General features: G+C 43.5%; 1 protein-coding gene across 1 annotated transcript; it reads right to left on the bottom strand.

Annotated features, from left to right (window-relative positions):
- Window positions 1-81: 81 nt before the first annotated feature.
- waplb (WAPL cohesin release factor b) lies at window positions 82-23,247 on the bottom strand. The gene is made up of 20 exons (XM_069517386.1): window positions 22,909-23,247; window positions 21,492-22,000; window positions 17,502-18,249; window positions 16,477-16,847; window positions 15,869-15,993; window positions 11,234-11,329; window positions 10,950-11,120; window positions 10,728-10,864; window positions 10,442-10,553; window positions 9,736-9,981; window positions 9,457-9,568; window positions 9,262-9,359; window positions 8,734-8,810; window positions 6,805-6,941; window positions 6,264-6,379; window positions 5,979-6,152; window positions 4,924-5,140; window positions 4,696-4,784; window positions 4,146-4,241; window positions 82-3,340 (listed from the first exon to the last, which is right to left on the bottom strand). The coding sequence occupies exons 2-20, from the start codon at window positions 21,976-21,978 to the stop codon at window positions 3,275-3,277; spliced, it is 3,675 nt and encodes a 1,224-aa protein (XP_069373487.1). The 5' UTR covers window positions 21,979-22,000; window positions 22,909-23,247; the 3' UTR covers window positions 82-3,274.
- Between the last annotated feature and the right edge of the window lie 283 nt (window positions 23,248-23,530).

Below are 23,530 nucleotides of genomic sequence, written 5' to 3' on the forward strand. Positions count from 1 at the left end.
AATTTTCTTTTAACCTTCGAGCAGAAGATTCTTTGAGAAATGATCTTCACCAACAACAGAGCAAGTAGAACGAGCAGGAAGTACTGAAAGTAGCAATTTTTATTACTTTAAAATTATGTACATGGTAACCAAAGACATCAGGCTGCAAGTGGGTACAAAGAAGTTTTCCTGCAGTGGGCTTGTTCAGCTCTGTCTCCAAAACAACAACACGACTGGGAGAAAGGCTTTAGAAAATGAAAAATAGAGTCAGATTCAGAAAAGTAGAGTCTACCGGTCTAAATTTTAAATTGAATCCCCTCACCCCACCACCCCTCCCTCCCCCCATTTACCCATCAGTCTCTCCTCCTACACGAGGAAACAAATCTATGTACAGGAACTATTTACAAAAAGCTCTTCCATTCATTCTTCCAGACGTCTGTGAATAAAGCTCTTGTAAACTTAAGGGAGTGTGAGGGTTAAACTGTGTGTGTGTGTGTGTGTGTGTGTGTGTGTGTGTGTGTGTGTGTGAATGATCACAGATGAACAGACAAATTCAGGATCACCGTATGAACATGCTTGATGACGTTTGCTCTGAACTTTATCAGCGAGCACCAGGGGTTCGAATCTGTTCCACTCTACGAAATAAGAAAATACGAATCAACAGAAGCTTTTCTCGGGGAACAGAGACACAAACATTTGTTTCTCTGCTCTGATGGAAAAACACAAGAAAGAATTACAACCAAAGCTTTCAAATTCCGTTTTGCTCAGAGGTGTTTTCTGTTCCATATTCATTGTACGTGTGGGAATCAAACGTTTTCTTGTTGAACGTAATGTTTGTTCTCATCTTCACCTGAAGAGCCACTGACCATTTGTTAAAGTTCGATTTTCAAGTAGGATCCAACATATTTGAACGGTGGGTTTCATGTTCTAATAAGTTTTTTGATAAGTATTTATATATAGTGAATATTGGTCTCATTGATGGTTAGATAATTGTTTACAGATACTTTATAAATGAGTTAAAAGCCACGACACCAATTTCATACATGTCGCTCAGTTCTCTCGTTTTGGTTTTTGCTTTTCTCAGTGAGAAAAGTTGTCACATGTCTTCTGTGGCTCTGAAAGAATTTTTTAAAAGTGTGACAAGATAAATCCAGAGTTTTTAAAATCTCAGTCAGATACAAACTGTGGTTTTGGAGTTTCAGAGAAAAGGTCCCAGGAGGCAGAGGAGACTATTTCTGCATCTGTCCAAGTTTGACCATTTTGTTTCTAATTCATCTCATGTTTAATGGAAAACTTTTACTTTCCTCTTACTAGTTAGATTATTTAATTCAGCCGTTATTAACCTTCATAAAGTATGTTGTGTTTATTAGTGTCCCGCAGAACGAGGACATGCCAAATACATTTTTCACGACCTGAATGTTTTGTCATCGTGTTGATGATCTAAAAAAACGAAAAGGTTTCTTAACATTAACAAACTCATCAGTAACCAGCTGAACAACGTGGAGGTGAGAATAGGATGTGGAGAGAAAGAAGAGATGTTGGTTTTCTTTAACAGGCGTCTTTTTTCTTTTTGAGATCGAATCTGAAAATGTTTCAAACATCTAAACGTTGAAGGGGATTGAGTATTTCTTGAGTTTCCATTTTGGGCTGATGGTGAATGATTACACAGAGAGAAATTCACCCAAGAAGAAAAATACAAGACTGATTCATACGATTTCCAAATTTCCAGCAGCTTCACTCTGCTCTTGTGGTTGATGAAATGCATTCTGGGAACAACGATGCAGGAGGAGCAAAAGAAAAATCACAGCCCTTCACAGAAAAGCTCCGCTCTGCAACGTGTCCAGACTAGAGGACGATTTCTCCATAAAGTCTAACTACAAACTGAACTCTGGGATTTTTCAGCTTCTGCTCAAGTCTGTCGTTTAAAAACTACCGAGCAGGAAGGAGAGAAACGACTGAGGGGATCTTTGAAAGCCTCTCGGCTGGTGGCTCGGTTCAACACCAAAGAAAAGCAGCTCGACTCCACCTCTCGGACCGGGGGTGTCTCAGCTGCCTTTGTGTTGTAATTGAAGGCTCTTCTCCGAGAGACGTGCACACACATGGGCGGTAATTGAAAGGAGCTGACGGAGGACAGGTTCTGGTCTGGAGGGCTCCAGTCCCGCCGAGACACAAAGATTGGCTGGTGAGCAGGAGGGTGATTGATTCTGAGAGAAAGTTACTACTTTCGGTAAAGGTGGGGGTCATTCAAAGTTTCCAGGGAGTTTTAACAACCTCGAGGGTCCATCTGTTTCACTCTCAGGTGTTTGTTGTGTGCGGACTGACTGGAGTGTGCTCGGCATGATGGGAGGACTTTGTTTTGATGACTGAACAAGGAGAACAACCACTTCAAATTCAACTAGTCTGTCGCTGAAGAGTGAAGAAAAGCTCTTACTTCCAGAGATGGAAAATGTCAGGTTTTATAAAGGGAAACTCATGCAAACATTTACAGGCTTAAAACACCCCCGAGCCTCTCAGAGGCCTGAAACTCAGGGCCTCAAGTCTGGACGTTTCTTTGCTCTTTGGCCAGAAAAGATCAATACTCCACTCTGTCGGCGTCCTTCACACAGAGTCTTGTCAAAGTGGAAGAAAGAGGAGGTGGAACACAGTGAGAATGAGAAGAGGTGACTGGGGATGAGTCAAGGTCGTCAGTTTCAAAGCACAGAACCAAAGTGATCATTGTGGTCAGTAGCTTTTTTTACTACTAGAGTTGTTTTGGCGATTACCGACTCCAGAGGCAGAGCTCAGGGGCGTGAGGCTTCGATGACAGGCCACAGAAAATGACAGCTTGGCTCCGCTCTGTCATCGATCCATACGAAGGAGGAGAGAGAGACAGGAAGTGAACTGTGAGGAAATTCATCAAAAGCAAAAACACGGAGGAGAAAAAACCCCACATCCTTCTGAGCAACTTTTACAAACAGAAGAAGGGTGAAAAATAAGATATCTAACATAGTAAAGGAGGATGGGGGGGGGAGGCTGCTGACGAGGTCATCGTTCCTCATGAAGTCGTAACAAATGTTCAGGTGAAGTTAAATCAGGAACAAAAACAGGGGAACGTTCTTTCAACTGGAGGATGATGAGAACGTCTGGTGACAACAGAGAGAAGGTGACGATGAACGTGTGGTGAGAGAAATAAGAAACGCTCCAGTTTCCAGCAGTGAAAGACGATGGTGATGGTCAGTGTGTGTCTGTGTGTGTCTGTGTGTGTCTGTGTGTGTCTGTCTGTGTGTGTGTCTGTGTGTGTGAGACAGGCTTCTCTCTAGCAGTGCTCCAGATAGTCAATGATCCGGGAGATGGACTTCTGTCCTGTGGTGCCGACGTCACACTGCAGAGAGAGAGAGAGGGAGAGAGAGAGAGAGAGAGAGAGAGAGAGAGAGAGAGAGAGAGAGAGAGGGAGAGAGAGAGAGGGAGAGAGAGAGAGGGAGAGAGAGAGAGGAGGGGTCAGTTACAACACAAACACAAAATCTACTGCATACAACAAACATCTCCGGACACAAACACACTCGTCTGTGTTGAGGACATTCACTGATCATCAGTGTCTCATTTTAATTATTGTTCATTTCACAAATTCATTCACTCATTTATTTTTCCATCACTTCATTATTTCATTATTTCATGAACAAACTCAATGTTTCACTGAAGGAACATGTTTAATTAATAATCATTATTTATATCCATCAGTTGTTTTCTGATCACAGACAGTACAGTTCAATTAACTGTTCTAATTATTCGATTAATTCATTAAACTGCAAACTAATTTAATATAATTCACTTTCATAGTTAGTTACTTTAACTTATCTACTATTAAACACTGATTTATTATTTTGTGAAAATCATTTATTTTACATTGAACCATTGATCGTAGTTTTATTTATCCAAGTTATTCTCAGTTAATATAAGAAACTTAGTTTGTTATTGTCTGGCCCATCTCCCCCCGAACCACATCTTTAAAATCGTTACACTCTGGGAAATGAATGTTGAAAAGTTTAAATGTGAAGCGTTTCCCCTTCACAGAAACCTCTTTACATGGAAACTATTTAAGCTAAGTGATTTCCCACAGTATTTGATTTATTGATTTTTCATGGCGTTGACACATCAGTGAGGCTGGATCATGAAAACTTGAAACTCACTGTGAGGTTCATGAAGTTGAGGAACTTTTTCAGCATTTCTGTCATGATGGAGAAATCTCCTTTGGGCAGGTTCTCTCTCACAGTAGTCACATTCAACTGGTGAAGAAACACAGAGCGGCCGTCAGGGATCTGATGAACACCACTCAAAGAGAAACTGACAAGATCTTGTCAAGTTACGTTATAGAATCATCACGATCAATATGAGAGGACACAAGTTTGAAGAGTTAGAAGTTTGAAGACAAATGAACATTTAGTGTCATGAAACCAAAAGCAGCATCTCTGTCTCTTGTTGTGAAGCAGCACAGTTCTAAAGGTCTGTGTTGTTTCAAAGTTACAGTCTGTCAGTTCTGGGATTTTGTTCTTGTGCGGCAGTAAAAACATCAGCGGCAACAAAAGCTGGACTAAAAACCAATACACTGTTACTCTGCTGCGTCATAACTACATCGAGAGTCTCATTGTGAGGGAGTAATTGTCTGTCTGTGGTAGTGTCCATGCATCTGTGTCTCTGTCTCTGTGTCTCTGTCTGTCTTTGTGTGTGTGTGAGACTCACAGAGCTCCCCTGGCACAGGCAGCCCAGCAGCAGTGCTGTGTAGGAGGCCACGATGCTGTCCTCCATGTGCTTCCCTGCGTGCTGCAGAGCTGACAGGAGGAGGAGGAGGAGGAGGAAGATGGTGACCAGGAGCAAACAATCATCAATTATTGTTTTACACTAAAAATGACCAAACTGGAGATAAGATTAAAAAAGTTTAGCAACACAACAGAAGGTTGGCAGTTGTACCTTTGTTGAGGTCCAGCTCTTCGTCCTCCTCTTCATTCTTCTTATCCTTGCTGTCATCCTGTTTTTCCGTCTGGTTGTCATTGGCAACCCACTGAATCTCCCCACCTGTTTCCTGCCACTCCCCACTCTTGTCCAGCGCAGGCTTCGGCGCCTCTTTGATGAGGTCATCTGTCTGCGCCTCGGCCAGGATGGCGGCCTGCTCCCGCTGGAGGAACAGCTGAGGAGGAAGAAGAGAGTCAAACTGAAGCCTGGATCACAGAAGCCTTTAACACCACCAGTTATGTCACCCGGTCGTCTCGACCGGTAAGTTTCCTGTAGGATGAGTTCAATGATCCAGATGTAAACAGATGCTCATGTACTTTGTCTTTGGTAAATTTAATCCAACACCTTTTGTTGGATTAACAAATTATTAATCAATCAAAATCCGTTCAGATCCTTTAAAAAGGTGCAACCAACGTCTCCATGATCCGAAACTTCAAACGTCCAAACTAAATGAGAAATTAAATTTACATCATCTTATGTAAAGCGTTGAAATTGTCTCTGACATGTGATCGAAGAATCGTCGCCTCTTAAAACTCAGCTCAGTAAACGATGTTATTTTTGTTACTGTGACAACACACTTATAACCTCCGCCTGTGCTCCGTCGTCTCTTACTGGCTGTTACTGTGTGTATCGTCATGCTGCTGTGGCTGATTCTCCTGTTGACCTCACTGGAAGTCAGTCTGGAAAAAAGCAGCAGCCAAATCTGATTAAATAGGATGATTCGATTATAATGAAGCTTTAATGGTGCTCATGGGAAACGGAGCTGCCACAGCAGCAAAAGAGATGAGAGAAAACCACAGGACAGTCCGCGTACAAAGTCAAATGTAAGAAGTGATCCGCTTCTTGCAGTAGAAGAACAAACATATCTTCATTTCATATCACGTCAAGTGAAAACTTCATTAAAGACACGATTTGGAAACATTGATTGCCTTGTTTTTTTAGACTTAATGAAATAGATGGACGGTTAAAAATGATATCAGCTGTGAAACTCTCAGCATGAAGGAGTTGTGTACCTGTACGAGTGCAGCGATGGCGCTCAGCGGGCCGGTGCTGGTGATGTCCTGGTGCTGAGGGGTGAGCAGGACGGTGGAGTCACAGGGACCCTGACCTCCCTCCATCTCCATCTCCATCAGGCAGTACCTGTTCCTGGCACTGTACTCCACCAGATTGATTAACAAGCCCAGACCCTGGAAACACCACACACAGAGGAGTCAGTGATGTTCCTGTGGTTTTAACTTTAAACCTTATAGAAGTGATTGTCCATTTCTGTCAGTCTTTACAGTTCAAGGTTTCCTCACCAGAACACGGATGTCGAACCGCTGCTCTTGTGGAATATACTGAGGAACTCTGAGAACACAGTTCAGAGCTGTGATGATGAGATCCTCCTGCTCTCCTGTCTTGGTACTGCCCCACTCTGAACACACACAGACACATAACCACCGTGGTTAATGATTTAACATCCTCTCAAATGAATCAACCTCTTGTTTGCATTAATGTCGCAGCTAATAACTGTTTTCTATGTAAAGATATATTAATGACTGTCGTCCTGAGCCGAGACTGAAGTCACACTCCCTCGGTTTGTTGAGTTCTGAGCTTCTCTGTTCTATGTTGTGAGAACTCGTCCAGGTTCATGTTAGTTCACGTTCCAAGATGGTGGAAACAGGTGCAACGACCTTCGGAATTACCTCCACTGGAGAAGCTACGTTCTTCGGCTCGGACAAAGAAGGAGATTAACCAACCTGACTGGGACTTTACTAACTGTATTCAGTTCTGTCTCTCATGGTGTTTAGCGGCTGCAGTACAGTGTGATTGATCTCCTCCTCGTGTTCGTAAGCTCACCGTTGTCGTGGGTCAGGTTGAGCAGGACTCCTATGATGGCCCTCATGCAGTTCTCTACTGCTTTCCCCACTACAGCTCCATCCGAGTTCACCTCCCTGCTGTACCGCTGAATCATCGCCTCACACCTGCTCAAACCCCTGAGAGGAGAAGACAAGAGGAGAACGTTGGAGAAAATAGTTAGAAACAAACCTGACAGAGTGAATTCAAGTGAAAAGGACAGAAATGTTTCGCTTTCTGTGATATTTATTACAAAACTTTATACATTTCACATAAACTTCATTTAACATGTGTATTGAACGCAGGCGGTGGATTTCATTGGTGGTAGCTTTCTTGTGGATTCACTCACTTTGTCTTATCAGAGAAGTAAAAATAATTTGAGTCACTTGTTTATGTCAGACTCAAACTCAATTCACTGGACTCAACTCGATTGTCCTCTTTCTTTTACAACTCCATCATAAAACAGAGCAGCATTCACAGAGAGACGTGTCCACAAGCACACACACACACATTCAACACACATTCAAAACACACACACACACACAGAGAGAGAGGACGGCTGCAGCAGCTGAGGGGACAAAGCAGGTCAGCAGCCTGATGTAAATAACTAGATTAAATTTAATGACTGCAGTGACTGAACACAGAGCAGAAACCAGAGTCTGAGCATCAGGAGGAAGTAAAGACCAAAAACAGCAGAGTCAGTCTCAGTAAAAAATAAGTGTTGGCTCAGATGAGAGAAGGGGATTTGTGTATATATATGTATGAGTGTGTGTGTGTGCGTGTGTGTGTTGCCTAACAGGCCGGTTTAGGAGATGATTGAATTAGTCCGGCAGACAGCTGAAACACTCGGAGAGGCAGAGGGGTGAGTTTGAGTAGAAACAATGAGGGCAGCAGACACAAGTAACAAAGAGGCGGAAACAGAGGAGGAGAAACACAAAACAGTGAAGTCAGGAGAAAGCTGAGGAAAAGACAAACAGGAGAAAAGAGAGACAGAAGTATAACAGAGAGAAGGAAGTTCCTGACTCTAATAAAGTAAAGATTACGTGTGTGTGCGTGTGTGTGTGTGTTAGGTGGCAGTGCTCGCTCGCTCTCTGGCTCACCCTGTGGTTGGGGGGGTTAATCGAGTTAACAGCGAGGACAGCTGAACGCTCAGACTAAGGCCTGTGTCACCCACTGAAACAGCAGCTCTTTGTTGACCCATTCACCCCCCCCCCCCCCTCACTGCAGACGCTCTGCAGAGGGCGAAGGTCCGGTCACACAGAGGGTGACGGAGGAGGAGCGAGAAGGTAAATTAATTCAGCAGAGTTTTTCGACCGATAACATTTTGTGGAGTGAGGAATGTAGTCGAAGTACATTTTGGGCATTTTATCCTTTATTTTGATAGATTCGGTGAAAGAGAGACAGGAAACTGGGTGAGAGAGTCGTTGAGAGACGTAGTAAATGGTTTGAGCAGCCAGAGTCAAACCGGACACCTGCTGCTCAAGCCGTACACAGCCGTGTGGTTTGCACCTTAATCTTTCGCCCGATTATGATTAAGTCAAAAATAAAATAATCTAGGCATGCCGTATTCAGCTGTATCAGTCTAAAACAAAAGCACCAACATGTGCTGGGAACACTCGAGGGCAGAGACGCTAGGAGAAGAAAAGAAAGGAGACAGAGAAGAGAACAAGGTCAGGTCACTTCCACAGTGAACGCTCCCTCTGCTGACACTGCTGCCGGGCCGAGCTCAGAGGTCACAGGTCAACGCTATGACTGACAGGATGTCACAACCAGGAAATTGAACAACAAAACCCTGATAATGACACGGATAATAACCATCAGGCACACTGAGGCACACTGAGGCACACTGAGGCACACACAGTCTGTACAGTTGTTCAGCTGAGTTAATCAAGGTTTCTGAAAGAGGAAATCAAGTTTATTAAGTTTACTCACTTAGCAGAAGAGGCGATGAGCGATGAGTCTTTATAGGCGATCAGGTAGCTCTGGTTCTCCGGGTTGTGAACCGTGACCTGCATGTGCAACAAGAAATAAACATTGTGGGAAACATGCAGCAACATGAGCTTTAAAAGTTTCTGCTGCTGCTTTAGTAGAGTTCATTTTGAACGACGATGGTCCTGCAGATGATTTGATGAATCTTTAGAATTCTCTCCTTCAGTCACAGTCGTTGTTCCTGACTGTGACTGAACAGCCTCAAAGTAAGCTGGACATTTACACTAGTGGATCAAACTAAGGGATCCTTTCACGGTGTCAATCTGCAGTTGTCTGCATCACTGCCGTTCAACTACACCGTGGCTCATGGGAAAAATGATATATTGTTTTTTTTGTTGGTATAATAATATATTTGTGTCAGTTTGATGAAAATGAAACTGTTGCTTGGAAATATGAAGTTGGACCAAACCCAGGATGAGTTAACGAAGACTGTACTAGGACATAATCCAGGTCAGTCTGTGTCGTACTCACACTCTCCAGGACCCGTAAACACCTCTCAGCTCCCCACAGAGACGACACCAGCTTCTCCTCCTCCTCCTCCTGGTTCAGGTTATCAACACACTCTTTCACTGTGGACGGAGAATGAAAAACATAGAGACACAATCAGAAAACAGATTTATCATCATCAGTTATTTTGAGTCAATACAACTTCACAATACATTTCACCTTTATCTACGATGTGGTCCAGTCCTCCCAGTAACCGGAGTTCCTCTTTGAACCAGTCTCCTGCTCGCTTCGACGTCAGGGACAGTAACGTCTCCATGGCTAGATGACCCGTCTGCAGGGAGAGAGGCAAAAGAAGGAGGCATTAATTCAGTGAGGACAACACCTCCACGTTTTTCTCTCCTAGAAATATCTTGACACATGTGGGCTGGTTATGAGTCAGGTTGACTGAGGAGCAGCTGAGAGAAGGTGGTACAGTAGGTCTAAATCAGTTTCCTCTACCGTTATGTTCTGCAGGTCCAAGTGCTTGTTGTGCACCGTGTCACAGAGCTTCCTGATCTTCTCCTTCATCTTGGCGATTTCCCTGGCGCTGAACTGAGCAGTGGAGTCCGCCACCGCCCCGCCCCCCTGGTCGAGGTCCAGCTCCAGCAGCCGTATCATCAGGTCCAGACAGGACCGGTCCAGATCCATGTTCAGCCGGTCTCTGCTCAGAATGTACATGAGAGACGCCGTGCACAGAGCAAGATTCTGCAGAGTCGAGGGATTCGATTATTGATGTTAATAATTTATACATTTGAATTAAAACAACTTTAATACAACACAAATTTGTCACCCAAAAATCATTTTCAAAAACAGCCTGAACTTTCACAAAACTGTGGCTTCATGTCAGTAAGAATGAAGTTTTTCTCTTGATCTGAACATAACTGATCTTTGTTTAAAAATCTATGAAGATTAAAATACGATGGGAAAACTTTTAAATCTTTATATGAACACACTGAGGCTTCTGCTCTGACTTCAGCTGCAGACTCTAGTTACATTATGACTCCAACTCTTAAACAACGTTCAGCTGACCAGACAGAAAATGACTTCTCCATCTCCAAACAGGAAAACAAACGTCTTTCCATTGTAAGGACAAAAATACACAATCCCTTTGTCAATTTTTCATTTTTTGTAGTTTCTATCCAAAGAAAAGTGAACTGCTGGTTACCGGGTGCTGTGGGGCGTCGTTAAGGGTTTTGAAGACCTGAGCCACCTTCCCTCTGGCCCGGAGGTGCATCCTGAAGCTGGGCATGGCGCAGCGTGTAGCCAGGCTGATCACACTGGAGAAACAAGACACACCGAAGAGCGCAGCATGAGCAAATGGTGGAAAGAATAACAAGTATTTTCCAGAGGGAAGGATAGTAAAGCTAAGACAGCCAGAAGTTGACCACAGAAGCCATGCACCAAAAGGGTGTGGTTCATTCCCACCAGGGGGCGTGCCAGCAGGTTCTCACCTAAGGCATCGTGTGTTGAGAGGCTGTCCGCTCTTCAGACCAGTGGCCAGATACTCAAAGTCGTCAGTAAACTCCTGATTCTCTCCAAACTCCACCACGTCATTGAAGTGCTTCACATGTTGGACGACTGTGTACAGCTGCAAAAACGAAGAGGGTGAGTGAGCGGAACTCTTCACTACAGAGTGGAGTGACACAGATTCAGGAGGGAAATGTTTTCTGTACCTCCTTGTGCTCTTTGCGGCATTTGAGTGCAGTGATAGTGTCCTGATAGAGATCTGTGGGGACGGTGACACACTTCGTGACCTTGGGAGGAGGAGGAGGAGCCTTGAAAACGCCGTCATCCTTCTGAGCGTCAGAGGGCCCCTTACTGGTTCCTCCAGCTGAGACTGTGGCCTGGACAGATGGAGGGGACATGATGTCAAATGGATTTTTTTGTTTAAAAACATAAAACGGAAAAATCTTTTTGTGTTAAGTAAAAGTACGTTTGTGTGTCTGTGTTTATTTACAGGAGCTGTCTGTGATTTTGAGACAAAAGATGGCGGGGGCTCCTCTTCACTCTCCACTGTCCAGTGTCTGGCGTTATACACCGCTTTGGTGGGAGACTGTAACATGAACATAGACAAGAACATATAAACATCTCTGAAGCCAACATGGAAGATATGTGTTTATAATATTACACATTCAAACCGTCCATGTAAAATAATTTAAAAGTATGTTGAGATACAAACTGGTGAAATTCAAAGGATTTTGACAAAGATCAGGCAGCATGAATAAAACATGACATGGTCTCATTTCAACACTGATTATAATTATATTATTTCTAACCAGCCTCGTAATCTCCGATCTGAGTTATGCAACCAAAATATATTTAGAGTCACAATGAAATTAACAAAGGTCAAAACTCAGGGAACATCACGTCTTCAACAGGGAAATCAGTTTAAATCTGATGATGAATCTTTACTACAAAATTCAATGTAGTTCATGTTTTTGAACTCAATGAAACAGTTTAATATTAATTATCTATTTGGCCAGAAGCTTTTCTTGGAGCGTTCACTGCACAGGGCTTTCTCTTAAAGTGCGGAGGCAGCAGGACTGTTGTTTAGTCCAGCATTTCATATTCACCCTGTGTCTGAGTGTTCTTTTATTAAAACATTGCAAGATGTCTATTTTTTTTAATTGCACACAGGTAAGTGTACAAGAACCACACTGCGTCAAAAGATTTCTGTCTGAATAATGAAAGGACATCTCATTCCGTAAGGTCACACTTCAGTAATTTCACTTAAACTTGACAGAATGAGAAGTGCTCAGACGGCCAGAAGCAAGAACTGAGGATGCAAATAAAAAAATGCAGGGAGGAAGAAGGAGAAGAAAGAGAGAGGAGGGAAAGAAGTGAATGAAGGAAGGGAAGCTGGATCATACATTAAACTGGTGAGAGTCCGCCAGCACTGATCAAACAGCAGGATACACACACTTAGAACAAGCACAAACACCCTCATCGTTTCATCCTTGGCTCGACTCCTGCCTCTTTATATATTTTTGCCAAACCTGTGGTTGGTGGTTGCCGGGGAATTCATAATGAAAAACAAGAGAGGAGACAAGGGAAAGGCAGGCAGAAAGAAAGAAATGAGAGAAAAGAGAGAGAGTTGGCGGTGGAGGGAGGAGTGGGGGCTCGTTGGGGGTGGGGCACTGCAGGGTTAATAAGCTGAGACAAAAGAGGAGTTCGGGGGTGAGCTTTGCTTTGCTGGAACATCAACACACCATATTAAAGCCTCCTACAGTAATCTGGAAGACACAGGCGGACACCTACCACACCCGCCCTGCACCGCTCGTCATGAAGCAGCATGGGGGGGTGAGAGTGAGGGAGGGAGGTGGGCGAGCGGCTCTGTTCCTGCTGTGGCCCGAAAGAAAATAAAGAAACAAAAAAAACAGAAAGACGCAGTGTTTTTGGAGTCGCAGGGTTTGCATCATTAACAGACAACTGCCTTCAGTCTGACGAAAAGACCAAACTATGAACTCAATATCTGATTATCCTGTGTGGTCACTTTTGAAACTCTGTAAGCCACAGAATGTATAGAGGTGCAATATTTAACCAAGCAAGCAGAAGAAATACTCACAAAGAGAATATACAGAGAAGATGAACTCGATAATCTCTGTTGTTATTGGGGAAGTAAATAAAACTGTTAATCCAGGCCATCAGCATCAGTTCACCCTGATTCTGCTGCACCGGCTTATGATGACACAACATTTCATTCTTCTTTTCAAAAAAAGTATTGTGGAAAAATATGTGTATTCATAAAAGTTGTGGTTCCAAAAGTAAGTTATCACCTGTGCAGCCATGACGGAAGATCAACTATGAACTGACATGTGTGTTTCCTCGTTATCCTTGTTATAAAAATATATCTTGAGTGAGAATAATCACACTGGAGAGGATCATTGTTATGAATGTAATAACTGCTCACCCCATAAAAACTTTCCCCAAACAAACTCAACACCGTCTCCTAAATATGGAGTCCATCAAAATCCCGTCATTACGCTAACATCCAATATCTCCCAGCAGCCTCGGTGCAATAACCTAACACCACGCACGCACAGTTTATTGTAATTGAGTCAGAGTTTTGATGACTCCTCCAGAGGCTTGTTGAGTGATACCTGAGCGCAACTCAGGTATCACTCAAGATTATGTTAGCTGAAGATAGAGAGAGTGCACAGAGGAAGGTTTAATACAACAAGCAGGGAGGTGGACGAGGTAGAGGGCATCAGGCGGGAGGTAACAGTCAAGACGAAGTGGTTGAGAGGAAGTTATGGAGACAGGGAGAATACATCAGTCAACAGAGAGGGAGGAAAGTGGTTGGGAGAGTCAGGACATGAAACTGGAGAACCAGAGAGAGAACATTATGTATATTGTTAAGCTCCTATGGGCAATGTGTCTGCTAATACCCTGACTGCTGGTCTGCAGCGGGCAGACAGAGGAAATTACCTTTATACTTGGCCACTTCAAAAGTTCCCTTTAGGTGCTCAGAGAGAAATTCACAACAAACTTATCTTTTTCTTTGCAAAGGTTTGTAACAAGAGCTGCTGAGTCAGAGCTGCTGATCAGGGCCGAGGCCGATCTAATGTTAGCAACATGTTATGAGCCCTTTGATAGTCAAAGCAGTCTTAGAGAGTTCAATCAGTGCCAGGAGAGATCATCATTAAAATGTTTTTCTGTTTGGGTGATGCTCCAATCCAACAGTCTGGATCCGTGTTTACACCAATAATGACCTCATCAAGCAGCTGGGATATCTTCCGTGACCGACCGTCATTAAATACAGTCAATAACATTAAGATGCTATCAGAGTTCAGGTTCTCATATCATCACAGCAAACAGACGAACAGCTAAACAGATATATCTTTACATCTTCATTATAACTATATCACTGGAAAATAATACATATCCAGATTCATAGTGGAGCTCTTGTTAATTTTGTTTAATTTACAAAAGCAAAACCTTGGATTGTAATTAATTATATATATATTTGTTAAGCATGTGAAGCAATTTCAGGTAAATCTGTCCTGAGCAGTCATTAGTAATTTGTGGCCTTCTGTTATTTCTCTCCCTCTGCAGGATGTTTTGTCACACATCTGAAATGACACCTGGTTTATTTTTTATTCTAACGCTTTGGCCACACACTCAAAACGAGGATATAAAGTACATCCTGTCTGAAGATTCACAACATTACATTGACTGGGAAAGGATTTGTTTAGTTTCTGCTGCAAGTTCACTGTGATTCTGTGAAAATTGAGTATTATTTTCAAATGATTATTTTCTTTGCCATCATTAAAAAAACAGTAATGCAAACACCAAAGGCAGTGACTCGTGACTGTTCCAGAGACTAATTCAAATTTAAATTCAGAAATTAGTCTTACCAATTAGAACAACAAGCCTGCACCACGGTTCCACAGAAAGTTAAAATGCTGCAAACTAGAAAGAACATGTTTATAACAAGCAGCGGAGACAGAGAGAGGCCTTGCGGAGGTCGTAAAGACAAACTCGGCACATCACAGGGACGGATTTGGATCTAATTAACAACAATCCTGCAGCAAAACCAGAGTAGAATCAAATCATCAGTTCTACAATCAGCTCCTGATGAATGATTTTACCTGCAGCACGTTTCACACAAGAGCTAAATCTAGCCTCAAGTAGGAAACACTGACAACTCCTGGCAGTAAATATGAGCTTCCATTTCTATTAGACTGAACTGATGATATTGATCTGTCTCTGCTATAAAAAGACACAGGGCTCTTATGAAATCAATACAAATCCAGAGATGTTCAAACTGGACTCAATCCATCCCCCCAAGAATCAACCAGAGCTCCACACACACACACGAGCACACACGAGCACACACAAGCACACACACACACACACACACACACACACACGAGCACACACACACACACACACAGTAGTGAGTCATACTGAGTGTAGGTAGACACGTACCTTTCTCTCTGAAAGGTTTTACAGTTGAGCTTTAAATGCTTCAAAAGCTTAAAACGACACACGTGACTTCATTTTATCTTTTTATGAGTGGAAGTAAAATGCACCTGATTTTGTCGTCCATTAAATTTCAGTCAGAGCTGATCTTTTCTGTTTTTTATCAGATATTACTGTTGTACTTGCAGTTTCTAAAAACTACACTGAACCCGTCAAAGGGAAAAGACAAAGAATATCTTGAGAGTTTTGTGGAACAAAGGAATACACACACACACACACACACACACACACACACACACACACACACACACACACACACACACACACACACACACACACACACACACACACACACACACACACACACACACACACACACACACACACACACACACACACACACACACACTATGCATTACCAGGATGGGTTAATTGTTGGTTTAGCTGTTTTGGTTCAGTACAATGATTATTACAACCATGATAATCTGTCAGCATTTTGTAGGATCTTCTCACTTACTGGACCAAATATTCAAAACGGATTCCAAACACCAGACTGGAGGGTGTAACATGAATGGTCAATGTACACCTAGCACTCATTCATGAAGTGTGACCGTATGCCCTGTCCGGCTTCACAGTGATGAGGGTGAACTTGATTTTTGTGTCTGACCTTCTTGTGAGCGCTGAAGATCCTCCGTAAGCTGTCAGGGTTCTTCTCAGCTGGTTTGCCCCGAGGCAGCCTCCTGGGAGGCCCCGCCACCACCCTGAGGCCTTCGTCCGAGAAGTCCAAGATATCTGCAGGTAAAGCACGCGTCACCATCAGCAAGATTCCAGCAACACATGTGCTGTGGTCTAAGTCAAACCAGATTAACACTCTGACATGATACACTGATTGGCTGCTGACGATGAGGTCAAACATGTTAGAGGAGACGTAGTATGTTTGAGTTGTTAGGGCATCGTGTCCGAACACTGTGTGTGTGGGAGGATATGCTCACTGTGTATGTTGGTAGAAAAGAAGTACTGTAAAGTTTGTGTTACATGTTCATACAAACATTGACCATGAAAAAATGACCTGTAGTCATATCTGAACATGTAGTCGTCACACAAAGCTGTGGGATGAGAATATGTATTTAACCTTCATACACTGACAATAATACGCACTGTAGCGGAGCTGCGTGACACAATGTGTGCGATCAAACCTTCCCTGTTTCTATCGGCTCCATCAAACATCCAACAACGCACAAATCTTTTCTACAGGAAGAGAGTGTGTGTTTTAACCTTCTCGTATCCTGCTCTCCTGCCTCTCGGAGTGTTTCTTGTACTCCTTGGCAGCCGGTCTTTCATAACTCTCCAGCCTCTCGAAAGGATCAGGCGGCTCGTAGGTCGGTGTCTCTTCTTCTCTCTCTTCCACGGTATCCTCAGCGGTTGCCATGGCAGCCTTCTTGGCCCTCCTCCTCTCTTTGAAACCAACGTCGTCTTCGTCAGAGCCATCACTGTTGCTCATGTCGTCAAAGCCAAAGTATTTGATTTTGTAGCTGGAACTGCCTTCTGTGTTGTCTGAGCTGTTCTCCTGATGGGTGTCTGTGTCTTCAAAACCAAACAGGTCCAGCTTACTGTCCTTCTTTGACTTGGTCTGGGTCTGCCTGATCCTGCAGACAGGGCGGGTGTTAGAAAAACAGTTGATGTAAGATGTAAAATGTTCATTAATTAATAAGCAATCAGGTAGCATCCTGGTGTCTGTGTCCAGGCTACAGTCCACTGTCTGTGCAGAAAAGCTCCTGCATGTGTGAAAGGAAAACTGCAGGTTATCTCTGTAGCTAACTCTCCAGATTTCACCCTGAGGCCACGTCTGAAAACAGCTTCCGTGTGACACTGTTCTCAAAAATTAGTCAACCTCTGTGAAGCTGCCTGGAAAACTTGTGACATGATTCAAGTGCTGCTGCTATCTGCATCTCTTCATTGCTGCAGAGTGAGAACACAAGTTTATGGGATGCAGGTCAGCAAACAGTTAGCTTTGTGCTACCTAGAAAAAGCTCTTAGACAGGGGACAGATACCAGAACATATCAGTGTTTGTGTCCAGAACTCTAGAGCCAGGCAGAATCATGGATAGGGAAAAGGAAAGAGACAGAAGTGTGAGGGGATGACTTGTGTTAACTCCCGAATACGCCCAAAAAAACCTTAACTAAGACAGTGGACTGAAGCCAACAACACATCCTGCCCCCCTCGTCTCCAGGGTTTTTTGGTGCGTACCTCCAGGACTGAAAAACTAATCATCCTGACCTACATCCTCATGTTTCCTTACCTTGTGTTTTGTTCTTCCATCTTCTTCCGCTGCCATCCCGCTTCTCCCTGCTCTGTCGTGCTGCCAGACCCGGCACTACTGCTACCACTAGAGGGCGCTGCGTCACTGCTAAACTCCTCCACCACTCTGTCCTGGATGGTGACATTACACATTGACATGGAAGATGGGTGCAGCACTGTGTAGTCCCTTGTCCTGCCCCGTCCTCTTCCACTACCTGCTGTCTTATTACTGCTGTCAGAGGGTTTGGAAACATCTACACCAGAAACACTGCTAGCAAAGCCGCTGGAGTCCTGAGCTTTGCCAGCGCCCTGTTTGTTTGGCCTCCTGTAAGTCCGACAGTTAGAGTTTCTTACAAGGGATGAGGAGGAGGAGGACGTCTGGGAGTAGTCCGACGTCTCGACAAGAAAGTCAGAGTCCCCCCCTAGGTCCTCGCTCTCAATGGAACTCTGAAGACGTGGTGGAGACGGTGGCTTCTCGTGTCGGGTCTGGCCCAGGTCACAGCTGCCCGTGGTGACACCTGCTGACACCCAGGAGAGCGTGGGGGCGGGGTTACGAGGTTCCTGGCTAGGTGAGGGTGGGCGGAGACCCATGATGGCATCCCAAGAGTTGTAGGTGGACTCTGCCTTGGAGCCCGTCTTAAGGGTGGTGGTCTGTGCCAGGGGCTTCTTGTCACTCTCAGAAGCATTTTGGTACCATGAGTAGCTGTGCTGGTTTTCTAATAATGATGCTGAACTCTGCTGGGACTTTGCTACGGAACAGGAAGAGAGAACAGATTCAGTATCAATGGTTGTAATGCACTGACATCACATCTATGTATATTTTCTCCAGTTACATTTTCTTATGAGCATCACATAACTTTTCTGGTTTATACCAGAAAAAGGCAAAACCACATCAACCATAACTAGCTGTCAAACTACAACACATAAAACTGCTCAAATTAAATCAACGCTAATATTTACAGATATTTTAATGTCAACGAGGACTTTGACTGGTTACAAGTTCAGTCAGGTTCAATGAGCTGACAAAGATCTGGATCGATGTGCATTTAGTTTTTTCTTCTCTACATTTTAAATCCAGACAGATCAATTTCTTGGTCTATGAAACATCAGAATCAAATGGAATAAAAGGTTTAACCATTAAAAGTTTCAAGAGCCCAATGCGACATCTTCAAATTGAAGATGCACTTGATTTTTTCAAATCAGTCGAGAAGTGTTTTATTGCAAACTACAAAATACAGTCTGGAAGACCAGTGAAACAACACTGTGCTCACAGTTTGGTTTATGGTTAACTTCACTCGCTGCTCAGCAGAAAGAAGGTGGTGCACGTAGTGATTGCACCATTTCAAAAAGCACCTTTAAAACTGAAAACAGGTCACGCACACAAACACAGCTGGAGCTTCATACGACGTGCCAGCTGACATACTTCTCCTAGAAAAATCAAAAAGGGGCCTCGAGCCGTTTGCCAGGTCAACATTCACACTCCAGTTTTTGGCACCCCTGGTCGTTTCTGCCATCACAGATAAGAAGCGGGTGAAAATACTGAACTCGTTACTGTGAGACAGGAAATTGCTTCACAGTGTAAGATCAAGAAATATCTGTATCTGCTCAGAAAAAAGGCCTGTGGTTTTTCTTTAATGCTTTTATGTCAGAGCACAAGAGCAGAAACACTAGAGAGTAGGACATTTCATTGCTTCGCTCTCCTCTGACCTAATGTGGTGTAGGAACAATAAAAACATAAAAAAAGATTCAACGTTTAGAAAGTGAGACCTCATCTGACCCCTTTAATGTCGCACTGCTTCACAGCAGCAGCAAAGTGAAGGGAGAGAGGGGTTAAAGCTCTGACTCTTATACTGTAGGTAAATGTACGGGTGATACTCAAGAACTGTAATGGACAAACAGGACCATCAAGTCCCATGTGTTTGTCTCAATGTCCACATTTCTCTACTTGGTTTTATTATCTCTGTTAAAATATACAAGAGTTTAGGATGAAACCTTGTGGACTGTTTGGATCCCCTCTCTCAACCAGCCAGAGAGAAAAAGCTGAGGTGCACCTGACAAACGTGACACAAATGAATAAGGTGACATTTCCCTGTGTGGTTGTCTTTGCTCCCTGACACATGTTGACATGTCATCACCTGCTGGCTTCTGTTTATTTAGTGACTGTGTGCTCCTTCCTCTCTCAGCACCATGCATCAGGAAATGGTAACTTGTGTTTCTAAGGATGACAGTGTGGTGGTTGTGACGGCTGGGGAAAGTAAACAGATCACTCTGTATCAGACGGGATCGGGCTTCAGCCAATCAATTGAAAAGACGTCTGGTGTCTACAAAGGTCCCAATCCTGTATATTTGCTCAGGATGTTAATAAATGCTGAACTTGGTAAAGCAGCGAAAATATATTTCATTAAATTAGCTAAAACCTTTTTGTTTATTAGATTCTTAAACACAAATTCAGAGCTATCAAAATAAATATAATATCGTCTGACACACTGAATGCCCACAGGCTACAAGGATTCAACCTACTCAGACTTATTAATGAAGCCTTGCTGCGCAATAAAAGTATTGCTCTTAATTATGTTTGTGGACAACAGGGGATAAGAACGACTACCTTAATACAACTCAAGTGCTCTTACATAAGTCACCTTTAAAAGATATAAACATAATACAGACAGGAAACATCTAAAATGTCTCTTTTTTCCTGGTATTTAAAATGGAGCAATTTATCTCAAAATAATTTTTTGTTCTAGCTGAGTAAAATAAACATCGATTCATGACCTTCTTGAATAAAATATCACTCAGAAAGTTGCAGCTATCAGCTCGACTCGCACATTTTTCCTCAAAATAATTACTTGGTCAAGGATTTTGTCATATTTACTGAGTCAACATCGCCAGTCTCAGTAAACAGATAACAAGGCTATTGATGGCAGAGCTTCAGTTGAACTTTGGTTCTGCATTAGCTTCCCTTCGACATGGCTTAATGTCCTCATACTGTGGAAATGTTACTCTGAGTCCAAGTGCTCACTGAAGCACAGCTTGTTGTTGGGAGTCAGCTGGAGTGGCTCGCGTCTCTGGCAGGTGGCCAGCAGCGGTCACGAAAAGCTGAGGGCAAGTCGAGCTGAAAGTGACGGAACTGACAGTGACAGGCTGTAAGAGGACAAACAATAAAACCCAATTTCTCCGATGCTGTTTGGTCAAAAATTAAATCACTAAAACTAAAGCCCCCGCACAAAAACCACTTATGAGTCGTTATTCAAGCTTAAATGATTTTACACAAAGCTGCACAACATGCAACTTTAGTCTTACGACGCCCAACTGCCACTCCAGGAAAACTCAGTGAAAGCTGAACATTTCTTTGACCTTTAGATTATAAATGGCTCACATGGAGGGAAATGCAAAGGCCCAATGAGCAGTTGGTCATTTGGTTTGCATCTGTGAACTTTTGCACTTTGCTCCTCAGGATGCTGCCCAACCAAACCATCAGATCTGCCCATCTAATTTAGTTTTCAAATATATTTGAACGAACAAGCACTGATCAACTAAAAAACTCAGAGAAACTAAACCTTCTATGACTGATTGAAGCCATCAGGCCGGGAGCAAAACAGCTGCTTCCTGTTTAATATCAAATTTCGAGGTTTAAACTGTTTCAGTTTAAAGGAGAAATTTTACTGTTGCCATTATTTCACAGACATTCAACTTAAGCCAAGCAACTTGTAAAAACATTTAAACATGTTGCATTCTGAGAACATTTGAAGGAGATCTGTGGTTATAATGTGATTTTAACAGTAATGTTAATGTATTAATATGTTTCCTATCAAGCAAAAGTAAATATCAGAATTTTATATTTACTGCCAGTGAGATTAAATTAGTAGAACTGTGGATGTCACTAATTTAATCATCATCAAACACTTAACTGCATCTACAGAGTAAACAATTAAGAATCTAAATTAATCAATAATAATAATAATAAGTGTGTACAGATGCTAACATGTATTACCTATGATAGTGCTGCTGCTGTTGAAGAAGCGAGCCGTGTCCTCCACCACCCTCGTCTGGTTCCTGTCCCCAGACATCCATGATGCACCTCGAGCAGATGTCAGAGTGTGGGATGCTCCATGCAGGCTGGACCTGCTCCCCGTGTCCAGGGAAAGCCCCGGCCTTTCCGCCTGGGGTGGCTCTGCTGAGGCCGGCTTAGCGGGTGACGCCTTGCTGCCACTCCGAGACGACACCGGTTTGGACTCATCATCGCTGTCGAAACCAAACGGATCTTCCAAGCCGTCTCCACTCGGACGAGGCCTCTTGTAGACCTCCAAAACCGAGTCGTTCTTCGTAGCTCCAGCGCGCTTGGAGCCCACTTTGGCCTTGTAGGTGGTGTCACCCCATTTGGTGCTGAGGGTGCCTCTCTTGGTGGACAGAACCTCATCGAACTTGGACGTGCCCTCCCCTCCCTTGCGGCTGTAGGTTTTACCAAATCTGGACGTCATTGTTGGATCTGGGTCATATTCTCTATGAGAAGATGAGAAGGAAATATTTAATGGACAACATGGAGGGGACCGCGTTTTACAGTTTCACTCAGGAGCAATAGATTTGTTTTTATTGAAGTTTCAACACTGAACAGCAGCAGCCAGTGTCAGTGACCATCACTACATCAGCAAGTCAGTTTTAGGTCAACTCTCAGTTAACTCTCTTATCTCTGTTCACTTCAGGATTCTCTCATGTTACTGCTCATATTTCATCTCCATAATAACACATATTGCTCTGTGTGTGTGTGTGTGTGTGTAGTGGAAGCTACTAGATGCCTGCAGTTCCTCATTAAAGCATCTATCAACAGAATGATGATGAGTCCACGTTGAATCGGCCTCTTTAAGGTTAAATTGTACTAAAGCTGTAAATTCGGTTCATTCTTCCTCCTCAGCTCAGGGAGATCTGGTTCGTGGTCGTGTGGCTGCAGCTCACGCGTATCTGGGTGTGACAGTTGTTACAAATATTAGCTCACAGCTTGAGCACTTCTCAGCCAGCTGGTTTGACAAAACAAGGCTAACGTTAGCTAGCCAGCGAGCTAATGGTGCTAAATGACTGCTACCAGCCCCGATTGGATGCTATCGGGAGAAATAACGAATAATGCGAGTAACACGAGCGAGTCAGACATTCAATCCACGTGATTGCGTTGTAAAATAAACATTAAGCAACAACATGCGACGTTTACTTACGCCACTATTTGCGTTAGCACGACTTTTAGCCGTTAGCATTAGCCAAAAGCCCAACAGAGGAGACAAGAGCCGTCACTCCGGCGAACAGCTAGCTCGAAGCTAACAGCTAACAATAACTACACTGCGACCAACAAGCGGTGAATCTGAACCCAGGACGTTTCCTACATGTGTTAAACACGGGTGGTTTTCTGTGCGTCCACCTACTTGGTGAGCTAAAGGGCCGATCCGCACTGAACACACTCCGGAGCCGAGGCACAGGACCGGGCCTGCGTCCCTGGTTCCAGCCGCTCCGCACAGTATAAACAAGGCCGAGCAGGCGCCGTGAGAGGCGGATCAGCGGGGGAGAGACGCCGCGGAGAGAAGCGCAGATCCAGCGGGGGAGAAAAGATGCTGTTTATGATGTGAGCTCCAGAACCCAGCTCCTGTTTCCAGACCGAATCTGTCTCGATTGTTTCCTCCGGGATGCGACGGACACTTCCATTGGACTCCGCCGCTGCGTCACGTTAACGGACACAAGCCACGTTCACCGGAAACCGCTCATCTGGTCTGAAAAGTAAAACACACGGAAATAACATTCGAGCCAAACCTACCTGTCATATTTGTATTTATGGATAAAACAACGTTTAACTTGTGTGTATACAACGAAATCTATATTTTAATCGGAACTTGATCTGATGTCACTTTGGGCTTTAATTTAGCAATGTGCTTATTCATTGTTTTACTTTTAAAATTCAAACCGGATTTGCATTTAATATATTTCTCTTCACACAACTCGTTAAATCAATCTCATCATTGCAAATGAAACCAAACAATAACTTATCCCCAC

The sequence above is a fragment of the Paralichthys olivaceus genome, chromosome 21, assembly GCF_024713975.1.
Source record: "Paralichthys olivaceus isolate ysfri-2021 chromosome 21, ASM2471397v2, whole genome shotgun sequence".
NCBI classification, from domain to species: domain Eukaryota; kingdom Metazoa; phylum Chordata; class Actinopteri; order Pleuronectiformes; family Paralichthyidae; genus Paralichthys; species Paralichthys olivaceus.

What these genes read in the sequence shown, in the direction of transcription:
- waplb (XM_069517386.1), bottom strand. Translation starts at nt 21,978, where the DNA reads ATGACGTCCAGATTTGGTAAAACCTACAGCCGCAAGGGAGGGGAGGGC. An exon ending in GGAGAGCAGGATACGAGAAG is followed by an intron (nt 15,994 to 16,476) that starts GTTAAAACACAC and finishes CTTTACCTGCAG; the next exon opens with ATATCTTGGACTTCTCGGAC. An exon ending in GTTTACGGGTCCTGGAGAGT is followed by an intron (nt 8,811 to 9,261) that starts GTGAGTACGACA and finishes TTGCACATGCAG; the next exon opens with GTCACGGTTCACAACCCGGA.